The 24,071-nt window shown below is 35.3% G+C and overlaps 3 protein-coding genes across 4 annotated transcripts; 1 reads left to right on the forward strand and 2 right to left on the reverse strand.

Annotated features, from left to right (window-relative positions):
* The first annotated feature begins 1,268 nt into the window (after positions 1-1,268).
* On the forward strand, positions 1,269-4,647 carry LOC130937273 (NEP1-interacting protein-like 2). Of its 2 annotated transcripts, none has more exons than XM_057867070.1 (6): positions 1,269-1,457; positions 1,569-1,813; positions 2,396-2,574; positions 2,777-2,860; positions 3,747-3,911; positions 4,093-4,647. In XM_057867070.1, exons 2-6 carry the CDS (start codon positions 1,735-1,737, stop codon positions 4,213-4,215), a joined length of 630 nt encoding a protein of 209 aa, XP_057723053.1. In that variant the 5' UTR covers positions 1,269-1,457; positions 1,569-1,734; the 3' UTR covers positions 4,216-4,647. The 2 variants fall into 2 exon arrangements, with proteins under 2 accessions (XP_057723053.1, XP_057723054.1); XM_057867071.1 differs by having other exon boundaries at positions 1,297-1,457; positions 1,574-1,813.
* LOC130937257 (ribulose-phosphate 3-epimerase, chloroplastic) lies at positions 4,597-8,506 on the reverse strand. Its single transcript, XM_057867069.1, has 9 exons — positions 8,257-8,506; positions 7,556-7,670; positions 7,176-7,316; positions 6,981-7,094; positions 6,141-6,219; positions 5,559-5,668; positions 5,387-5,443; positions 5,054-5,123; positions 4,597-4,951 (listed from the first exon to the last, which is right to left on the reverse strand). Exons 1-9 carry the CDS (start codon positions 8,358-8,360, stop codon positions 4,902-4,904), a joined length of 840 nt encoding a protein of 279 aa, XP_057723052.1. The 5' UTR covers positions 8,361-8,506; the 3' UTR covers positions 4,597-4,901.
* Positions 8,507-12,019: 3,513 nt separating this feature from the next.
* LOC130935402 (uncharacterized) lies at positions 12,020-13,676 on the reverse strand. The gene is made up of 5 exons (XM_057865137.1): positions 13,331-13,676; positions 13,107-13,184; positions 12,881-13,000; positions 12,472-12,727; positions 12,020-12,380 (listed from the first exon to the last, which is right to left on the reverse strand). Exons 1-5 carry the CDS (start codon positions 13,674-13,676, stop codon positions 12,020-12,022), a joined length of 1,161 nt encoding a protein of 386 aa, XP_057721120.1.
* Between the last annotated feature and the right edge of the window lie 10,395 nt (positions 13,677-24,071).

Consider the following 24,071-nt stretch of genomic DNA (forward strand, 5'->3'; position numbering starts at 1 on the left):
CTATCACCACTACCACCACCATTACTATTTCTATTATACCTAGTTCAGCCAACTTAAACACATGCCAGAATTTGAATTCGCAAAACCCATAAACCAGAGTTAGAATTCACAGCCTCAATTAGTGTAACAATGGCGCAAAAGAAGAAATTCCACAGTCTCATATGTAGGATCTACTCCCAACCATAAAACCATGCGAACAACTAAACCCAGCTTCAAGTGAGATGGTTTTGATGGTGATGACGATAATGATGATGGTAGTTGGAGATGGGAGTGGTGGTGAGAAAGAATTTGGATGGGAGTGGTGTGTGGAGTTAAAAGAAAAGTTAGAGTTAAATTATATTAGAGGATATTTTAGAAATTTCAAATAATTTTTTAGGATTAAGAAGTCCATCTTTTCTAGATAAAAAAATATTTTATTTATTCGTGAATAGATTTATCAGCATTATGAATTTTCATGAATAAAAATGATAGTTCACTTGTAAAATAAAAAAAAGCCAAGAGATTTTTTCTAATAAAAAACCAAAAAGGTTTGTCATTGTTAGGCTTGATGGTATCATTGGTATGTACATTTGTCACATACTCCTCAAGTCCTCAAGCATTTGGTTTGAAGCACGTAGCCAATAATAATGGACAAACTTACAAGGAAAATCAGCAAAACCGTGTGCGCCTTAATTTGTTATCTTCTTTCTAAACGCTTCTCATTAATAGTTGTAGACTACTTGTACATAGAACATGACATTTTCAATTTATCATTAATATGGACAATGCAGACACGCTGTTGTTTTGTTGTATCTTAGTCTAGCTTGATTCTAAAAAACTTAAATTAATTTAATTCTTACGAATTTTGATATTATATAATAAAATTATTTTTTTAAAAACTTAACTTCATAAAAATAATTATATATCTAATATCATATACTGCAGTATTCAATTAATTACCGTCAAATAAACAAAACTAATAAATTATGATCTCTCCAATCTTCACCACCTAAAAATAAAGTAAAATAAAACCTTTTATATGCATAACTACTAATTAAATGTTAATTATTGAATAGCTTTATAGCACCACCTAAACAGATGCTACTTAAATTTGACACTTAATATCAAGTCCACCACTTAAATTAACCTAAGCAACTTAAAAATAGTAGGTCTCAATATTAAGGGGGTCTAAAGTCTAAACAGAGTTCTACCAAAAAAAAAAAAAAGTCTAAACGGGGTAAATATATACGTCCAAGTGATGTTTTGACTTTTGAGAGTGTCTAATAATTCCTCAATTATTTACCCTAAATCAAATTGGTCATCTTCGTATGAACGGGTTGACTTTCTCAACCAGAATACATCCCATTTTTACTTTTGTCTTTGATTAAAGCCTGGTTTTGGAAAATGAATTTGTTATTCTGAGATGAGGTGTTGCTTGTAACAGAAAATAAGGTTATCCAATTCGAAACCCACGTAAGGTAAGGGGTTTGTGTCCTAAATTTGTGTACCGAGTCAGCAAAGTTGAAAACTTTTCTGTCATCCGAAATGACCCACCAACCCTCTTTTTCTCAATCTGTTGTTGCTGACAGCGCAGCCTTTGCCCCAAACTCAAGGCTCCTTCCTTATCCCCCTCCGTCACAGATATAGAAGAAGAAGAAGAAGAAGAAGGTGGAGGGGTTCGCTGCTATTGCTATGGCCTAACATCAATAAAAAGCTTCTAGTTTTGGCGATTCTCACACACGCTCGCTCGAACTCATGGGTCTCGTGTTTTGCTCCCTCTCCAAATTCTTATTATGCGCCATTTCTGGAGCTCTCACGCTGTGTTTTGCCGTAGGTAATGATCAACAGCAATGTATACATGGTTGTTTTTCTTAATTTCATTTGCTGATAAATGATTGATTAAAGCTGGTTTACGTGTCTCAAAAAGTTTTGTTTTTGCATGGTGGGGCTTGAATAAAATTGAAAGAAGAAGAAAAAGAGAGGAAAAAGAGAAGGGGGGGGGGGGGGGCGGTTAAGGTTAAACCCTTTTTCCGGGTTTTGTTTGACCAAAAATTAGGAGATTTTTATTGGATTTGCTTTTCATTTTGGAAAAGAATCAGAATTTTTCCCCCAACCTCTCTTTTGTCTTATGGAAGCTCGAATATGAAAGGAATAATTGTGTGCAAATGTCAATTTGTTTTGGGGGATTTTATGAATGAATGAATTGATGGCAGATTGGCAGTGTAATTTCTGAATTCAGATTAGTTTGATGATTGTTGGTGTAGATGCTTTTGTATGGTAAAGTTTGTGAATTTGAGCGTCTAGGGGTTTTTACTGTTTTTACCTTATAGCAAGTAGCGACTCTTTTTAAGTGTTCTCATTTGGGTATGAGGTTTGTTTCTATATTGGTGTCATGTCTTGTGTTTCTGAATTGCAGCTGGAGCCCTTACCGGAGCTATAGCTGGTGCTTTAGCTGCTAAGGCAACTCACAGTGGTTTGCTGCGGGGAGCTTCATTGGGCGCCGTTGCTGGGGCTATACTCTCAGTGGAAATCTTGGAAGCTTCCCGTGCATATTGGTGCATGGAGCAAACTGGCTCACGGGGCACGTCATCTATGGTTGGTACTCATTCCTCTCAATTTTCCTTGGTTTGAAGTGATATATGGCAAAACTATGGGGGAAAACATGGCTACCTTTTAGTTTCAAATGTCTTTGTATGGAATATAGATGCCCTTTTTACTTGGTTGTGCTTGGCTGTTAAGTGGCATCTGATATTTGTAATAGTATGCTTTCTTTAATTCATTGTCTTAAAAAATGCAGGCAGATTTCATAGAGGAACTTGTTCGTGCTAGGCTTATAGAGGAATCAATTTCACCTGACATTTTAACTGCTTACAATTTGCAGGTAATTTTTTTATTTCTGTTTCCTCCTCCTTCCCCGTTGTCTGTTATCTGTGTCCATCTCCTCATATTTTCCTTCTAAAAGCAATGACTCTTAGCTATTTTAATGTGAATGCACTACCTTCAATTGGTTTTTCACATTTTGAACTAATAGCACGTCACATATCATATACAAATCCAAAATGAACAAAACAGAGAAAGTTTCACCATGTAATTTGTAAGAAAGTAACAACGCAGATCTGAATTTATGGAACGTGAAGATATATTTGATTATTTATCCAGATAGTTACAACATATAGTATGACAGAAGCAAAACAATTTGACATCCCATAAGCTTGTTTCGACAATTGGAAACATTTGTAAGAGGCATAATCAAACATGGTCTGGTACCCTGGTTAATCGAATTATCCATACAAGGATTTTGCTTTCATTTATCTGACATAAGACAATTTAGAAGTGGTAGGAGACTTTGGACTAGAAATTTCACATTCAACAACTTTTCCTGGGATATTCAGTTTGTTCATTCCAATCCAAATATAATATTGTTCTCATTGGATGATTTTTCATTAGTTGAACATAGTTGCTTCGGCCAATCATATGATTCCCAATTGAAGTTAAGACTTTAGAAGTAAAATATGAAACTGTTGGACATCAAGACCAATCCTTGGTCTCCCATGCTACCAGTAGTTTTTTACATGATTATTCTGTAGAACTCATATTGATCATTTTATATTTTTATTTACTTACGCACGAGTACAATAAACTTTCAAAATTCTGTGTGTTGATTCTGTATGCTATACTACTTCCACATGTTTACTGCTTACAAACTTTCATTGGTTAGTAGTCTGTATGAGCATAGCTAGTTTCTAATGTATGGTTATTTTCTATAGTTTGAACAGGTTGCCCATGGTAATAGAGGCTACGATGAGATTCACGATGTTAATAATGTAGTAGCATCCAGAGGAATGACAAAGGATTCATTGAACAAGTTACCACAACATGTCATCTTGAAGGACATGAAGGCAGAGGATACCTGCTGTGCAATATGTTTACAGGTGATGTTCTTTCTGAGCCAATGTTTAAATATCCTGACCCCTTTTCTTCATGAATTCTTGTATAGCCACAAAGAAGCATTTGATTGGAGTAGTACATGTTACAGTCCTTCATTATCTCCATATGAACTTTAGATGATGTTGGTAGTGTAGTGACCCTAACAATGAGAGGTGAAATTTACAGGACATTGTTGTAGGAGAAACTGCAAGAAGCTTACCACGTTGTCGTCATACATTTCACTTGACATGTGTGGACAGATGGCTAGTCAAGAATCACTCTTGTCCTGTTTGCAGACGAACTGTGTAGTCATACTTTGCTCCTTGGCCGTTTAGGGGTTAAATCTTTTGAGAATTTGAACAGAACATAACCTTGTTTATATGCTCATCTCTATCATTGATTCCATTGCTCTAGAAAAAACGAGGTTAAAATGATACACCATCAAATGATAGACATGTGAACATATTCAGAGAAGATACAAATCCGTTTTTGTTATTTGAAAAGGGGCTATTGTACAGTTGCCCTCTCAGTTTGTATGTATCATTGTGTAATGCAATTCAATATATAGTTTAATGTAAATAAGAAAATATTGGAACCTAGACTAAACATGGATGTGGAGAAGTTCCACATTAAATAATCATGAACATTGTCTGCAAAGTACAAAACTACAAACTCAGAAAAACCAATCTGTGGTAATAAAGGTCGACATCTTTTCACTCAGACCATAAGTCTTGTGTTGAATATGTATCTGTCAAATACAAGCAGTAATTTGAATCACTGAGTATAAGTGTGTAACATTATTATTATACAATGATTTTTCACAATGAAACTAGCTCCCAAACAATGCCCGCCAGTATTTTACTTGATTATTTCTTATGCTGGCAGTAAATTTTGATCTTCAACCACCGAAGGCAAAACTTAATTGAAGACATCTATACAGGGCAAACAGCTAGCAGCATTGATGCATAAAATGAATAGGACACCATGGAAGCACTTCACACAGCAACTGGTTCAGGTCTTTTGCTGGTTTTGATACCTCTTATAGCTGCAAGGGATTGCAATCAAGCAAAGTATTCAAAAATCACATTTTCCAAGCATAGCAACATAACCCAAACCATATATCAGAAATTATTATTTAATTGTTTACCTTCAGCATAATCTTTAGCTCCAAACACAGCAGAACCAGCAACGAGAGCATTAGCTCCAGCTTCAATCACCTGCCAAGCAAGATTAAACTCAGTTGGATCTTGCAATTTAAAAGGATCTCTGGTTTCTATACCCTGTAGAGCATCTGAATTTGATGAATAAACAAGTATGCGCTTCCCTCATTTCTTTATAGTAAAATACACTATGGAAATGTTGCGATTTACATGACTAAATACACTTGAAATAAGCAATAATTCCCCAATTCACCATAAACAAGATTTGTTACAGATCAGTCTAAATTATAGATGGATGGAAGATATTATTTATAAGGCACCTTGTAAGCATTTGCAGGACCAACACCACCATCCACTTCAATCCATGGATTTACACCCTGGTATGAACGAGAGGTAGAAAAAATGCATTGAGAGTTTATGTAAGACACAGAAAGTTGAAAGGAAAGAACAAAATAATACACAAACACACGATGAAATGATTGCATCATGTACCTTCTCCACACACAATCTTCTCAAATCAGCAATTTTCTTTACTTGGCTCTCAATAAAACTCTGGCCACCAAAGCCAGGGTTCACGGACATAATTAGGACCAAATCAACCACTGCCAATACGATAGTAAAATATCATTTTTTCTAACTTTTAACTACCAAAACAAATTAAAAAATGGAATGCAGAAGTTCAATATGTTGTGAAAGAAGTTTTTTTCGCTTTTTGTTACTTCCTTAATTAGGAAACAAAATGTCCATGTATTTTTCATGAGTAGTTAAAATTAATAAGTAAATAAACTGAGTTTCCTGTTATATCTACAGAACTGCTCAAAATGTACCCTTTTGGCCAAGAGAACTACATAAGTACACATATAGCAGAATAATATGCTCACTACAATTAGAACTCCAATTTACTGATAAGCTTCAGCAACATTTTGTTCTATACCAAGGCTATTATGAAGGTTGGTATTGGGCAGTGGCTAGGCTTTAATAAGCCACATATAGCATACTGAGAACTAATCATTATTAATGTTCTTATTATGTAGCTAAAATATAGGGGGGAAACATGGGGAATCAAGTGCTCACCATCGAGAACATATTCTATTGCACTTAGTGGGGTAGCAGGGTTTAGGACAACTCCAGCTTTAGCTCCCAGGCTTTTCACCTATATCAAAAGAGTGTAATCATATATATTTGAACTGAAAAGCTAAGAGGGGAGTGGAAAACTTTCTAGTTCTATCTTAAAAACATTTTTCCCCATCTCATATATGTTGTTCATAGCCTGAAACCAAGAAACCAATACTCTTTAAAATCATAAACTCAACAGTGAGGCCTCAAATTTCATGCTACAGAGCATATATAGCTTCTGGAAAAGGAAAACTCCTGAGAAAAAACAAGGCAGCTTAACTCGAAAATTAATTTAGATACTTAATTGATATTATGAGGCTAAGCATACCTCATCAGAAATAAGTAGATAGCTTCATATAAGTCTGGCCATATACAAAAAGAGACCAATGGCTTCTACTGCATTTTACCGTAACCTAAATAATAGTTGATTACTTACCCACACCAACAAAGAAATGGATAAAAAAGAGAGATGTGAAGTAATTTTACCATTGGGTGTTCATTGAAATATTAAAACATTTTAGGAAATGCTGAGTTTTAGGATTTCCTCCACTTTTGTTTTAGGAAATGCTGAGCTCATTCTAAGGTTTAATCCTCCTTCACAAATTTCCTTGAGGCTTTTGTCAACTCTTTCCATCCATATAATAGAATAGAAATATACATACTAATGTAAGTAGACATGGCATTATCTCTACAGGTTAATCATATTGGTTAAGTTCTAATCAAGTTAATCCCCTTTGTATCAACTTTCAGTTGAAACAATATTAGTTAAGAAGTATACAGATCAAGAGGAAACCTTACTTGATTAACTGTCCGATGCAAATGAATGGTGGAAGATTGCTCACAGTGGATACTGACTATGTCAGCTCCTGCCTTGATAAAATCTGGCACCCGCTGTTCAGGTTCTACAATCATCTGCAGTGCTTTAACAATAGTCAGAAAAAGTACATAAAACGTTAAGTCATCTAAATGCAAAATATGTATAAAGATGAGTACCAGGTGCACATCCAGAGGAAGATCAGTCACTGGGCGTAATGCATCAACCACAAGAGGTCCAATTGTAATGTTTGGAACAAAACGACCATCCATTACATCAACATGAATCCAATCACAACCAGCTAACTCCACTGCTTTCACCTAGACATGTTAAGGAACAAACTTCAAGAATCATAACTGCTGAAAATCAGAAAACATGGTAAGAGTGATTTGCTAACTAAAAGACATAGCTACTAATATTCGCAAACTTGGTAAATGGATTATGATTAATATATTAAACATTGTAAGAAACTGTTGTCTTTTGACTGATAATCTTCTTGTTTAGTAGCCAAACCAAAATATTGGATATTGAATACAGAATATAACGCGTATTATAGAACCTGCTCTCCCAATTTCGAAAAGTTGGCAGAAAGAATTGACGGAGAAACAATGATGTCACTCTTTGAAAACTTGTCCACACGAGACGAAGCCTTCACTATGGTTGAAAATCTCCTCCTGAACTCACAAGACAGCAATTAACAAATCAGGATTAAAGCAGAGCACATTATTCCTTCAAGAAGCACTACACACTGCATAAATATATTGACTTTAGGGGAAATAGTTTCATCAGAAGGTAGCAATTTCTTTATCCTGTTATTGTGAATAAGACTATCAAACCTCATGCATTGGCAATAGGCCAGTGTCAAATCTAATAGCAAGGTTGCAAATTAACAGAATCATCAATTATCTGACTTCTAAAACAGCATAAAAGGTTGTTAGTTCTTGCTCCCCTTTCAAATGCCTAGAGTTGATTACATATAAGATCTAACAAAAACCAGCATAAGAATGGGACAACACTTGCATGATGGTAACATTCTCATCCAGAACAAGGTATCACGATAGACACCCTAAAGGTGTTACAGAATTGAACTGATTTCAATCATAATAAAGACTTTCAGATTCCACAGCAAAATTCAAAAAAAAATTTCCAGATTTCAATAGATTTGCTTCCAATGAACACAGAATTCAGTGAAAATAATAAAATAAAATAAAACTCGTGACTTTATCTTGCTTAAAAGCGAAGAAAAAGGAAGGGATATACCTAGAGAAAGTGAGGGAAGGTGGTTGGGAAAGAGAGGTTTTAGAAAGATTGATTCCATTGATTTGGGATTGGAGGGTTGATGAACACAAGGAGGTAGCAGCCATCTTCGAAGTTTGAACCTCTTGGGATGTTTCAGTCTCTGGTATGTGAAGTATGGTATGAAAAATATCCCAAAAAAATAAAAGAATATATATAGTGGGAAAATCGTGTGGATGACACGTGGTGTGTTGGTGGGGATTTGCTTATCGGAAATGGTTGGCGCTCTGCTCCTCACATACCATCGCGTCGTTGCTGACCTCAAAACGAAGGGAAGAGAGGACAGAGACTAGCAGCATACACACAAGGGGCATTTTAGGTTTTTCATGCCTACCCGTCGTTTATTTTATTTTAATTGACTTCTTTCCAACCTTATTTTACACCAATTCTTATCTTGAAATGTATTGGGAGTATAAATATTTTTACAAATACTATTTATACATTAAAATTAATTATTAAAAAGATTTTATTTAATAGAGAATGATTTTTGTGAATAATATGAATAATAAATTTTAAAATTAGTTCAATAAAATAAAAATATATTATATTTTTAAATTATTTACTTAAATTTTAATATTAGAATAATCATCCGTATACCTAGTGAATTGACCATTCGATATATCTATTGTTCATATTATTTGATATTTTCATTGTCTACTTTTAATTTTTTTTATTAAAATTTATCATTATATATTTATGTATATATATATATATATTATTTAATTTATTTTTAATATATATATATTTATATTTTATATTAATAATTATCTTAGTGACAAATTTTAATATATATCTAATATAGTTAAAATATTTTATATAATTATTTAACTATATTTGTTCTTAACTATTTTTACGAATAATATAAAAATTTATTTTTATTAATATAATGTTATATAATTAAAAAGATATATAAAATTGTTTTACATTGATAGATCATCAAACTTAAAACGAAAAATAATCTCGATTAATTGAAATTTTATTATTTAATTTTTTAATCCTTTTAGTGAGAGTTTGGGAGATAACTTTAAAAAAAATAAATCGATCTTCTGGTTTACACACGATAATTAAATAAGTTTTTAAAAAATTAATCAAGTTAATTTTTCAACTTTGAAGCATAAATCAAGTTAGTACAAAAAGTATCTTAATCAATTTAGTCATTTTCTGGATAGATTAATTTGTTTATGGGATATGAAAATAAGATATTAATTTAATTATTATTTCTATTTAATGACTAATTAAAAAATATTTCATACCGTTAAATTTTTATATTATATTAAAATAATTTACAACTAGATGAACTAAATTTTGAGTTTTTTTAGAATATAAATTAACAACACTGTAATTATTACATGTTAACTCATAAATTAACAACAAACTACAGATATTGTTATAAATTATTCATTAAATTTTACTTACAAGATTGCGAATAAGAGGACCTTCTTTGTCGATAACATTTAGCTACCGAATATTATTATTAGCATGGAGCTTCTTTTTTTCTTCTCCTGGAGTTCAACTTTGGTATCAGACATCCGTGTACCGTGTTCCTTGAACCACTTCTTAATGATTGCGATGCCTTAATCCCTTGTTTGTTTCTTTGTTGTTCCATCACTAAATATTCAGAATCAGACATTTTTGGTGACCAATAATTTTTAATATTTTTTATTAATATTTTATCGGTATAAATATTAAATTATTTTAATAAATAAATTTTATTAATTTATATATATAAATTTTAATAAATATAAATATAAATATAATATTAATTTATATATGTAAATTTTTATAATTATGAGCATAAATTATCCCTGATTTTAGAAGAAGCAGAGCTCGTACAAGACAAGAAGGGCAATGCCTTCTCTCAATTATCAAGTTTTTTTTTATAAATTATTTATAAATTTTAATTTAGTCCCTTTTAATTTTTTTTTTTGTTAACGATAATTTTTTTCCCTCCTTAAAAGTTAATATAACTCTGCTCCTAGTTAGCCAAATAATAGTCAAAATAATAATATTTACTAACCATCTAATATTGTTTATTCAAATAAATAAGAACTTATGATTATTAATAAAGTTGGAACTTATGATTTTAAGTATATTTTTGGTAAATAAATAAGAGTAATGTCAGCAGTTTAAATTTATTTTAAGCGGAAGATTTTCTATCCAATTTGCCAAAATTATGACAGTGAAGTTGAATTGGTTGATTGTATTGTAAGCCCGAATATTAATCGTCAATTTTTTTCTTAAAAAGTAAATATCTAATTAATTTTTAATAGATTTGTTATTTCGTGACTTTCTAACAAAGTTTTTAATATATGTATTCAATAAATAAAATTTTAATAAATTATGCTATATGATAATTAAATTTTAAAAAATATTAATTTCTTTTAAAATAGTAAAATAACTTTAAAAAAATTTTAAAATAATAAAAATTTATTAAAAACTGAGATATCTAATTTAAAAATAGTTAAAGGCTAATTTAAATATTAATTTTTTAAAAAATTATTAAGTTATCAATACTTTTTTTTGTCTAACATTTAAACAAATACTAATTAACTCTATATTTTCTATAATAAAATCTAACAAGATATCCACATTGTGCGCAAACAATATAGATGCAAACTACAATGACATAAATGTATGTTCATATTTTGTATTTTATTTAGTATAGAAAATAAAAGAGATTATGTATGGTGTAAACAAATTTGTTTAAATTTTGAAAAAAATGGAAAGAGTTTCTATAAAAGAAAAAGAAAAATTAATGAAGTTTATGCGATGTTTTTGATCGTAACTGAGGATATGATGAATTGAATATTAGGTAAAAATAATTGGTATACAGTAGCAAGAAATAAAATAGATTTTTAATGGTGTAAAAACTACAAAAAAAATATAAGTTTGATGTAATAGAAGTACAAAAAAGTAGTTAAAATGATATAACTAAAATAAGCCATGCAAGTCTTAATCCTCTATGAGATAGGATATGTTATGTGGCAAGATTGGTAGTATTTAATATTCAAGATATGGATGTTGTTGCTGGATCAGCAAGATTGAGAATAATATAAGAAAATTATAGATTATTATATAAATTCTGAAAAGAAAAAAATGTTGGTCAAATATATTATCATGGTCAACAATAAATTAAAGTTGGAGCAATATCAGATGAGGGAAAAGAATAGGTTTGTATAAGGGATCATGAATGTATATAGAAATGAGATGATAAAGAAAAAATACCCCAAGTTGAATTTATTATGATATATTTCTGAAGATTTTGGAATAAACAATATTTTCTGTGTTGTTAGTGTTTTCATCATGAGTAATTAAAATTTTTAAATTTTTTTTATTTGTGACTCTTGAGATGGCAACAAAGTTGGCCATGTGTAAACACTAGTTTTTTCAGTAGCAATCCGGCATAGTCCAACGATTGTCTTTGACTTTTGTTTATTGTCATTGCATAAGATAACAAAATAGAAAATTGTCGCCTTTGAAATCTAAATGGTATCTTTACATCTGACGATGTGAGTGTCATTCTAAGAATGAAGACTTTATTGAGACAGTGGTTAGAATTCAACAACTTTGCCTCGATAACTTTATTCCCAAGTTTTGTAATTATCAACCTAGTACCATTGCAAAGCCCTTATGAGTGATCAATGTTTCTAATAAGCATAACAGGACAACCGACCTTTAGCTTCAATTCATGATTTAGAAGCTCTAAGCACTTAAGTGTTGCTAAAAATTATGGTGTGTGGATGCCATCAATTTCAGTGCTACCTCCTTCGGACAGAGACTTATTGGAACTAATATAGGTCTTGTACTGATTGTTGTTCATTGCAGTCGTGTAATCATTTACCTCATCTACAACATAAATTATAGAAGCTAAAATAGCTCGAACCTTCAAGTGGCTTTCGTTAGCCATGTAAGCAATATAATTAGAATAGATTGCTTTAATCATTGCCTGTATAGGATCATTATAATTAGTAATAAGCAATTCAGGAGGTATGTTAATCATGTTGCATCCATCACATGTTCCTTCAGATGTTCTGTTGCCGACTTGAAGAATCCATTTAGAAATTGCTTTAAATCTTCTGCCGAAGTATCTGTAGTTATACATTGCAGTCGCATGTTTACAGTGAGCTTTAATATTTCACAATATTACCATAGATATGATGAGTTTAAAGACGCATTTACGATATCTTGTCTAGTTCCTTTCGGGACCACTGGTAAGATTTGTCTAAAATTTCTGCCGAAAATAATTGTTTTTCCCCAGAAGGAAATTTTTTATTCTGATAATCTTTGAACCTCATCAAATCTCTTATTGTCTTATCCAGTGCCTCGAAGCAAAATTTGCTCATCATACGAGTTTTGTCCCAAATTATGATCTTAGCTGTTACAATTAATTCTGCTAATGGACTTCTTTGTTTGATGTTGCAAGTTGAGAACCCATCTGGAGTTAATGATATGGTAAACCTAGAATGTGCAGTCCGACTTCCAGGTAGCAATAGAGAGGTAATGCCGCTAGATGCAATAGTTAAGACTATTTTTTCCTTTGATCTTAGTACCGAAGCTAAAGTTTTCCAAAGGAAAGTATTTCATGTACCTCCGTGGCCATACGAAAAGAATACACGTCCATGTTGACTTTCAGAAGCATTGATGATCTTATCATAAACCCTTCTTTGCTCTATAATTAATTTGGAGAAGCACTCGTTGTGTTCCTTTTCTAATGACACGATCATAATTTAACTCATCAAAGATCATTTTTTTTTGTGTTCTGAGATGGTCAGTATCTCCTGATAAAAATGGCATGGTCGGGTAATTCCACAAGCCTTTTCCATTACTATTCAATATTTGCTTGATCTCAATCAACGTTAGATTCTTTAATTCTTTATCACTCAAAGCTAGATCTGAAATGTTGAGAAGGTAAAAATATCATTTACTATTGTACACGAAAATTGATGATAGATAAAAGAAAGACAACAAAAACATGTAAGCAACATTTTAAAGATTTTAAATTTAATTAAAAAATTATTTATTGTAATTGTTTGCTTACCATGTAGGCCAAACATGGCTTTATGATCATGCAAAATTTCATCGCTCAATAGCATGGCTGTTTTTTCCCAAACAGCTTCGGGGCATACCATTGAGTTAGACCACAATAGAGTCGCAAACAACCTTCGCAAATAATGGTCCGAGTCCCAATGACTTACTTTCTCAATAGCATCAATGTATTCTTTGTCGTCATCAAGCAAGCCGCGCACATAGCATGTATCTCGAAATGATGAGTAAATAACACCATTGTAAGTCTGAATTTCTGCATAGCTTGTTGGTCTCTTTACAATATTTAACAACAACCTTAAATAATATAGCTCACCAGATGATGGTGGAACAAAGATCATCCTTCCAATGATTTTAAAACTTCTATATATTATATGATGATAAATTTAACTTTAAAATTTAATTGTTAATCTAGTAGCTAATTAAAATATTTTTTGTCCCATGACTTGGGTTTAAATTCCAATTGTTACATTTTGAATATTAATAGTGTATTATATTTTTTTAGAACAATCTTTTTGATCCATAATGCTTTTTTCATTATTCTTTATTTTTTTTCATTAACCAATTATTTTAATGAATTATTTCTCTATTGTTCCTTTTATCTTTTTAATATTTCCTTAACTTTTAAATCTATTATCATATAAAAAATACTTTAATTTTTATAACAAATTCTAATTGAATAGTAAAAAAATATATACATAAAAATTAAATTATTTCAACAATTATTTATTTCTCATGATATTAAAATAATAACATTAAATAAATTATATATTAATATAAATATTTTACATACTTTATTCGCTAATTTATTTTAAATGCATATATAAAAAATATCAGAATAACTGATCTATATTATTCATGTTATATTATTTATAATAATAAAGGATAAAAATTAGAATTTTAGTTATTATAAATGATATCAAATATAACATTATTATTTTTTAGTAGAACTTTCTATTTTAATATAGTACTTATTAATAATTTTTTATTAAAAATAATAATAATAAAATAATATCATCAATTATATAATACAATATTTAATTATATAGATATTTTATTTTTGACCCCTCTTCAAAAAATTTCTGAATCCGTCCCTGACTATATGGATAATTAATTTTCAGTTTCTATAACCTAAAATAAATGATGGGTGGTTGTTAAATAAATGGAATGTAAAATAAAGAGAATATAACTTCTTTTCATAAACTGGTGAATCTGAGAATTGAACCATGTAAATGGACTCAATAGCAAGTTTTACCTATTTTAATCTTATATGTCAATGAATGAAGTTGATAATTTCATAAGTTAAATGGTTATATTGAGACATTTTATCACGTTAAAGCTTGAAAGTTAGATTCTAAAATCTTTTACGGTAGATAGGTTCATCATCAAAAGGCGGGGATGGCAAAAATTTACTCCTAAAGCACAAACTTGTATTGGAGACGTCAACTATATTCGTGTGCAATGTTTCATTCGGTATTAGATTTGACTGTATGTGGCCAGTTGTGTGTTCCAAGTATGCTAAATTCAAAAGATTCAATCAACTATGTTATAATGAATGAATATTTTGTTGGCTCATATCTCAATATTCGGAATAAATGCTCTAAGTCTGTTACTAAGAGGAGATTCTCTAGGATTTTGTTGGTCACCTAAACAGGAGCTGGTAACTGTGCTAGTATGAAATTCATGTGCATCATCTCCACTGGCTTCATCTGGATTGGAAAAATGCACTATAAAAATGATTGTGTTCTTCATGCGAAAAAGTTGTACATGCTTTTGATTTGTTATTAATCATTGTTTCAAATACTTTGCCAAGTGAAACTTTTATATATTTGTATACATGAAGAAGCAGCCTTAAAAAAAATAAATTAAATGTAACCTTCGCTGGGTTGCATTGAAATAAGATGGAGGTATGTAGGGTGGTTGGTTCTAAGTTGGTTCTGCCATCTAATGATGCATTGAGTATCTCGCATGTCAATGCTAGACCTTTGCAAGACCCGAAAAAAATGACACCACTTTGACTTTCATTTGAAGGAATCTTCTGGGACATTGTTGGATCTAAAAAGAAACTATTGTGGCTTCATCATTTTATTCTTTGATACTATTCAAAAAATACATAGACGTCACCAGGAATAATCTATCTTGAAGAATTATGAAAAAGAATGGAAGGAGATTTGTACCTTCGCTTGCAAGTAGAGGAGAATTTGTTGGTAGCAAGGATGATTTTGCATTGGTGAGGTCATGTGAAGATGGAGTTAGAATGTGCCGGCCTGTGCCCACACTTCTTGAAAGCTTTTGAGCATAGTAGCAGGGATGACTTAGATACGAAGTTAATTGCATCGTGTTTTTTGCACCTAAAAACAAAGTGTATATATTTTAGTTACAATTGGCTTCTTTGTTAAACATTAACAACGTGCATAAAATTTGTAAGTCTCCAAACGTTGAGGTGTTTTCCTTGTGATGGAGGAATCTGAACCCAAGAAGTTGTCAGAGATGTTCAAAAACTCTCTACTCAGTGTTTGGTCAGTGGTATCCAAAATTCTTAAAGTGGCCAATTATAATGTCAGCTTATTTTTAAAGGTGGCACTAATTGATAGGTTTAGAGAAATTGGATCAATCGGGTTATAGTTGGTGTCTGAAACATGCATGTTTTGGGTAACAAATATAATTAAGAATAATATAATGGAGTGGTCGTAACTCAAATATGTCATTTTGTGACAATTCAACATGATAGGCTTCTCTAATTAGTTGGGGTTCCCAATCGTTAAAGCAAAAAAGTTAACTTTACAACATAATTAGAAGATTTAGAAAAAATAATAAGCAATTGAAAGATGTGTACAGTGTAGCTGAAGACAACATTAGTTATTGTTTTCCATTAATTATTTTTCCGGCACATATAAACCGTGAACATGACATACCTTGTAGTAAAGGTAATGACAGCTGCTTCATGTAAAACCCGGTTAATTAACGGCTAATTAACCCATAAATGAGAATTTATTCTAGAAAGCCTAAAATGTGATTTTTATGGCTAAATGTGATAGAGGAGACTGAGACGAGAATTTTGGTACCAATTTTATAGAATTCGGACCAAGATTGGACCGAACGGGCCAAACCGGGCCAATTGGACCCAAAGTGGGCCCTTGGCCCAACATAACTTAACCAAAACCCTAGTTTTCAGCACTCTCTCTCCTCATTTGTTACACACACAAGCTGAAAATTAGAGAGAAGGGGAGAAGAACACTCTCTCAAGTTCTTTCTCTCACTTGATCTTCAAACCACCATAACTTTTGATCTAGAGCTCCGATTGCCGCCCCGTTTGCGGCCACGCGTTCACCGCGGAGAGCTCTACAAAACCCATACCATTAATCTTGAGGTAAGCCACACCTTGCTGTTCGAAATCTCAGCCCCTATTTTCGAGTTTCATGAGTTAAATGTTGAGATTTTGGGTTCTTTGATGTTATAGGACCCAACCCTCTTGAAAGAGAAGGTTAATCTTGTCTCCTTGGACCTTGGGTGTGGTAAGATTCTCAATCCTAGTGTATTTTTGTTGTTTTATGATGTTTGGGTTTGAGATGTTGTGTATGGGTATGATGGTTGTGGCTTAGGTTGTGTATGTGTGGATATTGGAGCTTGATTGGTGATTTTGAAAAGCTTGGAAAGGGTTTGGTGGTGTAAAATCTGTTCTTGGAAGTGTTGAGGCCTTGAGAGCTTGTGGATAAGTGGTTTAGAAGTGCTCCGGTGGAGCTTGGGAAAATCGGCTAAGGTATGGTTTCGGTTTCCCGTATCTAATATGTAATGTGGTAGGAAATACTTAGGCTAGAGGCCCTAAGATAGGCATTGAATGGTTGATGTTGTTAAATGCTTGAGATATATGATGTGGTCATATATGTGATGATGATTATTGATGCCTTAATGGTATGATGTATGAGAAATATGCATGTTGTAATATATGCTTGATGAATGGTTATGGTTGAATTGTGGGTTGAACCATGTTGATGGTGAGTATGATGTTGATTGTGTACAATAATGACTTATTGGAATTGGTGTTGTTGATAATTGGCAAGAGGAATAGTATATGATATGTCAATATGTTTGAGTTTGAGCCACTTGGGTGAAGTGGAGTAAAACGATGAGATAGTGATTTTGGTAAATTGTGGTAATGTGTCAATGTGTGAGTTGAGGAGGCTTGATGTTGAATTTGATACATTTTGAATTGATTTCAAGGAAGGGGATGAAATTGGCATGTTTTGATTGGTTTTGAAAAGAGTTGAAAATGGTTTGTTTTGAAAATGGCATATTGTGGTTTTGTATGAAAATATGGTTTTTGGGCATACTTTGACGGGACATAACTTGGATTACGGATCTCCGTTTTGTGCCAAATCTGTTTAGAAATGAAATTGGATCCGGGATGTCCATGCCGTTCGAAGAACGGGTGAAAAACGATTTAAAATGAGGAAGTTATGTCCGTCGGGAGATTGGGGTGTAAATCTGTGAATTCTGCAGCTTTTAACTTAGAAAATTTTTAGCAGAATGACCCCTTGCGCGTGGGCGCACTTGGCGCGTGCGCGCCGATCTTCCAGAAAATGCCATCCACGCGTACGCGTGATGTGCGCGGGCGCGCCGATTGTGCTGCACCCAATGCCCAGCCATTTTACAGAGAGTTATGCCAGAACTGTGCCGGTGTTGTGCCTGGGGCACGAGAACACCCGCGCGTACGCGTAGGTGACGCGTGCGCGCCGATGGGCAAGTTTGGAATCCACGCGTTAGCGTGCATGACGCTTGCGCGTCGATGAGTTGTTGTGGCCATCCACGCGTGCGCGTGGAGTGCGCGTATGCGCGGCCCTGTTTTCATCCCAAAGTTGATTTTTGAGTTTTAAAAGCCAAATCTCATACTTCTAAGCCTCCGATCTCACCATTTATGTCTTAAATCATTATGGCATGTCTAGCTATTAAAAAGGGGCTAGTGAATGAGGTAACTTGCGAGTGAAGCAAGGGGAATATGAATGATCAATGAGGATCAAGATGATTATGTGAGATGCGGAGGATGGTGGTGGAAGTGCTTGTGATGCCATGGGCCGAAAGGCTATAATTGTTAATGAAATGGCTGGTTATGGATTTAACCGTGAGTCGAAATAGCTGTGTATGCTATGAATATTGGCTGGTTCTGGATTGAACCGTGAGCCGGAATGGCTAGTATGGATGTTGATCCATGGATGAGAATTCACGCATGTTGATGCTGAATTATTGATAATTGTGATTTGCACTTCCACTATCAGAGATACGAGTTTCCCTGGGTAGTAGCAGTGGCTAGCCACCACGTGCTCCAGGTTGAGGCTTGAGACTCTGTTGACCCTATGTCGTAAGTGTGGCCGGGCACTGTGAAAGGCCCGGATGAGCTCGAACCCCCGTAAATATTCACCAGTGAGGGTGATGTATATGGATCATGTTTATGATCAAGTTTATAACGAGTATAACTCGAGTTTGGGGATGCACGGCAGAGGGACAGTCCAATGGTTAGCGACCAGGACTTGTCGGGTTGGCTATATAACCGACAAGATGATATCATCGGCCAATAGGGACAGGCATTCATCATATGCATACTATGTGAATTGTTTGAGATTGCCTATTTGACTGCATATTACTTGCTAATTGTCTAAATGTCTTAACTGCTCCTATTTGTATATTCTTTGTCTGATATAACTGTGTTTGCTATAATATACTCCTGCTGGTGGTTGGGAGGTTTGAAGGAATTGGAAAGGGAAGTATTAGTTAGACTGAAGAATCTTTAGTCAGATGCCCTTATATGGTTTAGCTTGTTTTTAAGCTTTGATATTTCTTGGAGGGAGTTCTAGGATTGCCTTCGGCTTTCCTCCATTATTATGTATTATATATGTGGAAGCTGTTACCTGCTGGGAACCTCTGGTTCTCACCCATGCGGATTTTGTGGTTTTCAGATGCAGGACGTGAGGTTTCCCGCTGAGGCATGCTGGAGACTTCTTGATTGCGAAGATTCCTTGTTCTTGGGGACCATGTTTTTGGTTTATATGTTTTGTTTAGATACTTATATCTTCATTAAATAATACAAACTGTGATGACTCCTCTTATGGGAGATTTTGGAAAATAGGTTTTCTGTATTTGTGTCCCTTTGGGTTTCCTTTGGGTTTTTCCTTATTTTATCATATGTATATATATTGTTATGCTCGGACCGGTTATCTTCGCATCCGGATCTTGAGTCTTGATATTCCTGTTTTTGACACTCTTTTGTATATATATAATCACGCGTTGGATTATCCTTGTTCGTTACGTTATCGATCGGAGTGTTGCGCTTTCGAGTTGCGATTTTTGTTTACCCCTTTTTCTACAAAGGCTCCTAGTTATAAACAATCATTCATACTACTATACGTACTAAATTTTTATTTTAGAGGTCGTAATACCTTGCCATCTTTGAATTATGACTTAAGCATAAGTCTCTGTATGGTAGGGTGTTACATTATGGTATCAGAGCAGTTCGTTCCTGTAGAGCCTGAGGGATGGACTGACTATGCTTCTGTGCATTCTCTGTGTGTGTGTTATGTGCTATTAGTATATCTACTTGATATAATTGGCATAAACGTTCATGAGCATGCATTTGGGACTTTGAAGTACTAGACTTCCGATATTGAGACTGATCAACTTAATATCGATTGTTTGGTATGTATAGGAACCAGATGGCGCCTCGTGGACGCGGTAGAGGTAGTGCGAGAGGTCGTACGAATGCTCGTGCGCCGGAGAATAACCCGAATGACCCGGTGAACTTCATGACTGCGTTGGAGAACATGGCTGCTGCTATGCAAGCCACTGCTGCGGCTCTTGGTCAAAATATGAACAACCATGGTAATGATGGAGGTGGAGTTCAGGGCCCGATGACCTTGGCAAACTTTTTGAAGGTTAATCCACCTAAGTTCAAGGGAACTACTAGTCCGACTGAGGCTGATACATGGTTTCAGGCTATAGAGCGAGCATTACAAGCACAAGTGGTACCCGAAGGACAGCGTGTCGAGTTTGCCACTTATATGCTCACCGGTGAGGCATTGCATTGGTGGCAAGGCATCCGACGTCTTCTGCAGCAGGGTGATGACTATATCACCTGGAATGTCTTCCAAGAGGAGTTCTATAAGAAGTACTTTCCGATTTCTGCTAGGACGGCTAAGGAACTTGAATTGTTACAGCTGAAGCAGGGTGCTATGTCCATATCAGAGTATACTGACAAGTTTGAGGAGCTGTTCAGGTTCTCTCGTATGTGCCAAGGGACTCCGGTGGAATATGAGGAATGGAAGTGTGTTAAGTATGAAGGAGGACTCCGGAGTGATATCTTCAGTTCAGTGGGACCAATGGAGATTAGGACTTTCTCCGAGTTGGTGAACAAGTGTAGGGTTGCTGAAGAGTGTGTAAAAAGGGCAACCACTGAGAAGGGGAGTCACAAAGGATCATTTCCACAGAACCGAGGGAAGAGCTTTGCACCTAGAGGTTCGTCTTTCAAGAGAGGAGGCTCTTTCAGGAGGCCCAACAACAACAACTCCCAAGGAAAGAAGTTTGGGAAGCAGCCTCAGAATGATCAAGCTTGCACTAGGTGTGGGAGTCACCATCCGGGAGCACCATACAAGGCCGGATGGGGTTTGTGCTACAATTGTGGAAAAGCGGGGCATAAAGCCGCCAATTGTCTGGAGAGGCAGAAACAAGGTGCTGGGAAGGCACAACAGACTGGTCGGGTGTTCACCACTTCAGCTGTAGGAGCTGAGGGATCTGAGACACTCATTCGAGGTAACTGTGAATTAGCTGGCCAAACTTTAAATGCTTTATTTGATTCGGGAGCATCACATTCATTCATTGCATTTGAGAAAGCCCATGAGTTAGGGTTGAAGATTGTAACTTTAGGTTATGATCTAAGAGTGTACAATGCTACCCATGAAGCCACGGTAACTAGGCTAGGATGCCCGGAAGTTTCCTTTAGGTTCAAGCAGCGTGATTTTGTTCATAATTTAATCTGCTTACCGATGATCGGTCTTGATCTTATCTTGGGATTGGATTGGTTATCTAAGAACCATGTCCTACTTGATTGTTCTACAAAATCGGTGTACTTTATGCCGGAAGATACGGAAGGGCCGGTCGTGGTGAATAATTATTACTTGAATTCGATGATGGTGAACTGTTCTGGAATCGAATATCAGGGTATCATGTTGTTAACCGCGGGCGTTTCGGGTGATGACCAAAAGTTGGAACAGATTCCGGTTGTGTGTGAGTTTCCGGAAGTGTTTCCCGATGATATTGATGAGTTTCCACCTAACCGAGAGGTTGAGTTTGCTATTGAGTTGGTGCCCGGGGCGGGACCAATCTCGAGTGCTCCTTATAGGATGTCACCGTTAGAGATGAACGAGCTAAAGTCTCAGTTAGAGGACTTGTTGGGAAAGAATTTTATACGACCAAGTGTCTCTCCGTGGGGTGCTCCAGTGTTACTGGTGAAGAAGAAGGATGGGAGTATGCGGCTCTGTGTGGATTACAGGCAGCTAAACAAGGTTACAATAAAGAATAAATACCCATTACCGAGAATTGATGATCTCATGGATCAGTTACAAGGAGCTGGAGTTTTCTCCAAGATTGACTTGCGATCCGGTTACCACCAGATAAGGGTGAGGGGTGAGGATATCCCTAAGACCGCTTTCAGAACTCGTTATGGTCATTACGAGTACACTGTGATGTCCTTTGGATTGACGAACGCTCCTGCAGTGTTTATGGATTACATGAATAGAGTCTTCCGTCCGTTTCTGGATAAATTCGTTGTTGTCTTCATTGATGACATATTGATTTATTCCAAGACTGAAGAAGAGCATGCGGAACACTTGAGAACCGTGTTGCAGATTCTAAAAGAGAAGAAACTTTATGCAAAACTGTCTAAGTGTGAGTTTTGGAAGAGTGAGGTGAAGTTTTTGGGCCATGTGGTGAGTAAGAAGGGAATAGCAGTAGATCCAACTAAGGTGGAGGCGGTGATGGATTGGAAACAACCAACCACCATAACAGAGATAAGGAGTTTTCTGGGTCTAGCTGGCTATTACCGAAGGTTTATCAAAAGCTTTTCACAGATAGCCTTGCCAATGACAAAGTTAACCCGCAAAGACACTCCGTTTGTTTGGACTCCTGAGTGCGATGAGAGCTTTCAGACATTGAAGAAAAAGTTGACCACCGCACCTGTGTTAGTGTTACCCGAGCCGAATGAGCCATTTGAGGTGTATTGTGATGCCTCATTAAAGGGTTTAGGGTGCGTGCTGATGCAGCATCGTAATGTGGTGGCGTATGCCTCACGACAGTTGAGACCTCATGAAGTTAGTTACCCTACGCACGATTTGGAACTCGCTGCGGTTGTGTTTGCCTTGAAGGTGTGGAGGCATTATCTCTATGGGGTTAAGTTCCAAGTTTTCTCTGATCATAAGAGCTTGAAGTATCTCTTTGATCAGAAAGAGCTTAATATGAGGCAGAGAAGGTGGATGGAATTATTGAAGGACTACGACTTTGAGTTGCATTACCATCCGGGAAAGGCGAATGTAGTGGCGGATGCGTTAAGTCGAAAGTCATTATGTGCAGCTTGGATGATGCTCCAAGAGGAGAAATTGCTCAAGGGATTTGAGAGTCTAAAAATTGGTACTCAAGAAGTATCCGGAACCTTGTGTTTGAGCCGATTAGAAATCTCAAGTGACTTTAAGTCCGAACTCCTAAAGGCTCATCAAAATGATGAAGCTTTATGGAAGGTGTTACCGGCCATTGAGCAAGGAAAACAGTGGAGGGTGTCGGAAGAAAAAGATGGGTTATGGAGATTCAAGGGTAGGATCATTGTGCCGGATGTTGGCACTTTGAGGCAAGATATCTTAAAGGAGGCACACAAAAGCGGATTCTCCATTCACCCGGGAAGTACTAAGATGTACCATGATTTAAAGGTGATGTTTTGGTGGTCGGGTATGAAGAATGATGTGGCGGAGTATGTTTCAAAGTGCTTAACTTGTCAAAAGGTAAAGATTGAACATCAAAGACCTTCCGGAATGTTGCAACCTTTAGAGATTCCACAATAGAAGTGGGAAAGTATTGCAATGGACTTTGTGTCGGGATTGCCAAGGACTAGGGCTGGTTTTGATGCTATTTGGGTGATTGTGGACCGACTGACGAAGTCAGCTCACTTTTTGCCCATTCGGATGACTTACACCCTTGAGGAGCTAGCACGGTTGTACATAAAGGAGATTGTGAGACTTCATGGTGTACCTGCTACTATAATCTCCGATAGAGATCCTCGTTTCACTTCAAGGTTTTGGGGTGCATTTCAGAAAGCTTTTGGAACCCGATTAAGCTTGAGCACGGCTTACCATCCTCAAACAGATGGTCAATCCGAGAAGACGATCCAAACACTAGAGGATATGTTGAGAGCTTGTGTTTTGGACCAACCGGCGAGTTGGGATCGGTATATGCCATTAGTGGAGTTTGCATACAATAATAGCTATCATGCGAGCATTGGAATGGCTCCGTATGAGGCCTTGTATGGGAGGAAATGTCAATCTCCGCTATGTTGGTATGAAGTTGGAGAGAAAAGCTTGTTGGGGCCAGAAATGATAGCTGAGACTACTGAACAAGTCAAGAAAATCCGTGATAGGATGCTTACGGCGCAGAGTCGTCAAAAGAGTTACGCCGATCAGAGGCGAAAGCCCTTAGAATTTGAGGAA

The sequence above is a fragment of the Arachis stenosperma genome, chromosome 1 (assembly GCF_014773155.1).
Source record: "Arachis stenosperma cultivar V10309 chromosome 1, arast.V10309.gnm1.PFL2, whole genome shotgun sequence".
NCBI lineage: Eukaryota > Viridiplantae > Streptophyta > Magnoliopsida > Fabales > Fabaceae > Arachis > Arachis stenosperma.

Coding starts and splice junctions, on each gene's coding strand:
- LOC130937257 (XM_057867069.1), bottom strand. CDS start 8,360: ATGGCTGCTACCTCCTTGTGTTCATCAACCCTCCAATCCCAAATCAAT. Junction 7,095..7,175: donor TTCCTCTGGATGTGCACCTG/GTACTCATCTTT, acceptor AAAGCACTGCAG/ATGATTGTAGAACCTGAACA. Junction 5,124..5,386: donor GTCCTGCAAATGCTTACAAG/GTGCCTTATAAA, acceptor CTTGCTTGGCAG/GTGATTGAAGCTGGAGCTAA.
- LOC130937273 (XM_057867070.1), top strand. CDS start 1,735: ATGGGTCTCGTGTTTTGCTCCCTCTCCAAATTCTTATTATGCGCCATT. Junction 2,575..2,776: donor CACGGGGCACGTCATCTATG/GTTGGTACTCAT, acceptor TAAAAAATGCAG/GCAGATTTCATAGAGGAACT. Junction 3,912..4,092: donor GCTGTGCAATATGTTTACAG/GTGATGTTCTTT, acceptor TGAAATTTACAG/GACATTGTTGTAGGAGAAAC.
- LOC130935402 (XM_057865137.1), bottom strand. CDS start 13,676: ATGATCTTTGTTCCACCATCATCTGGTGAGCTATATTATTTAAGGTTG. Junction 13,185..13,330: donor AGCCATGTTTGGCCTACATG/GTAAGCAAACAA, acceptor TCAACATTTCAG/ATCTAGCTTTGAGTGATAAA. Junction 12,381..12,471: donor AAGGAACTAGACAAGATATC/GTAAATGCGTCT, acceptor GTATAACTACAG/ATACTTCGGCAGAAGATTTA.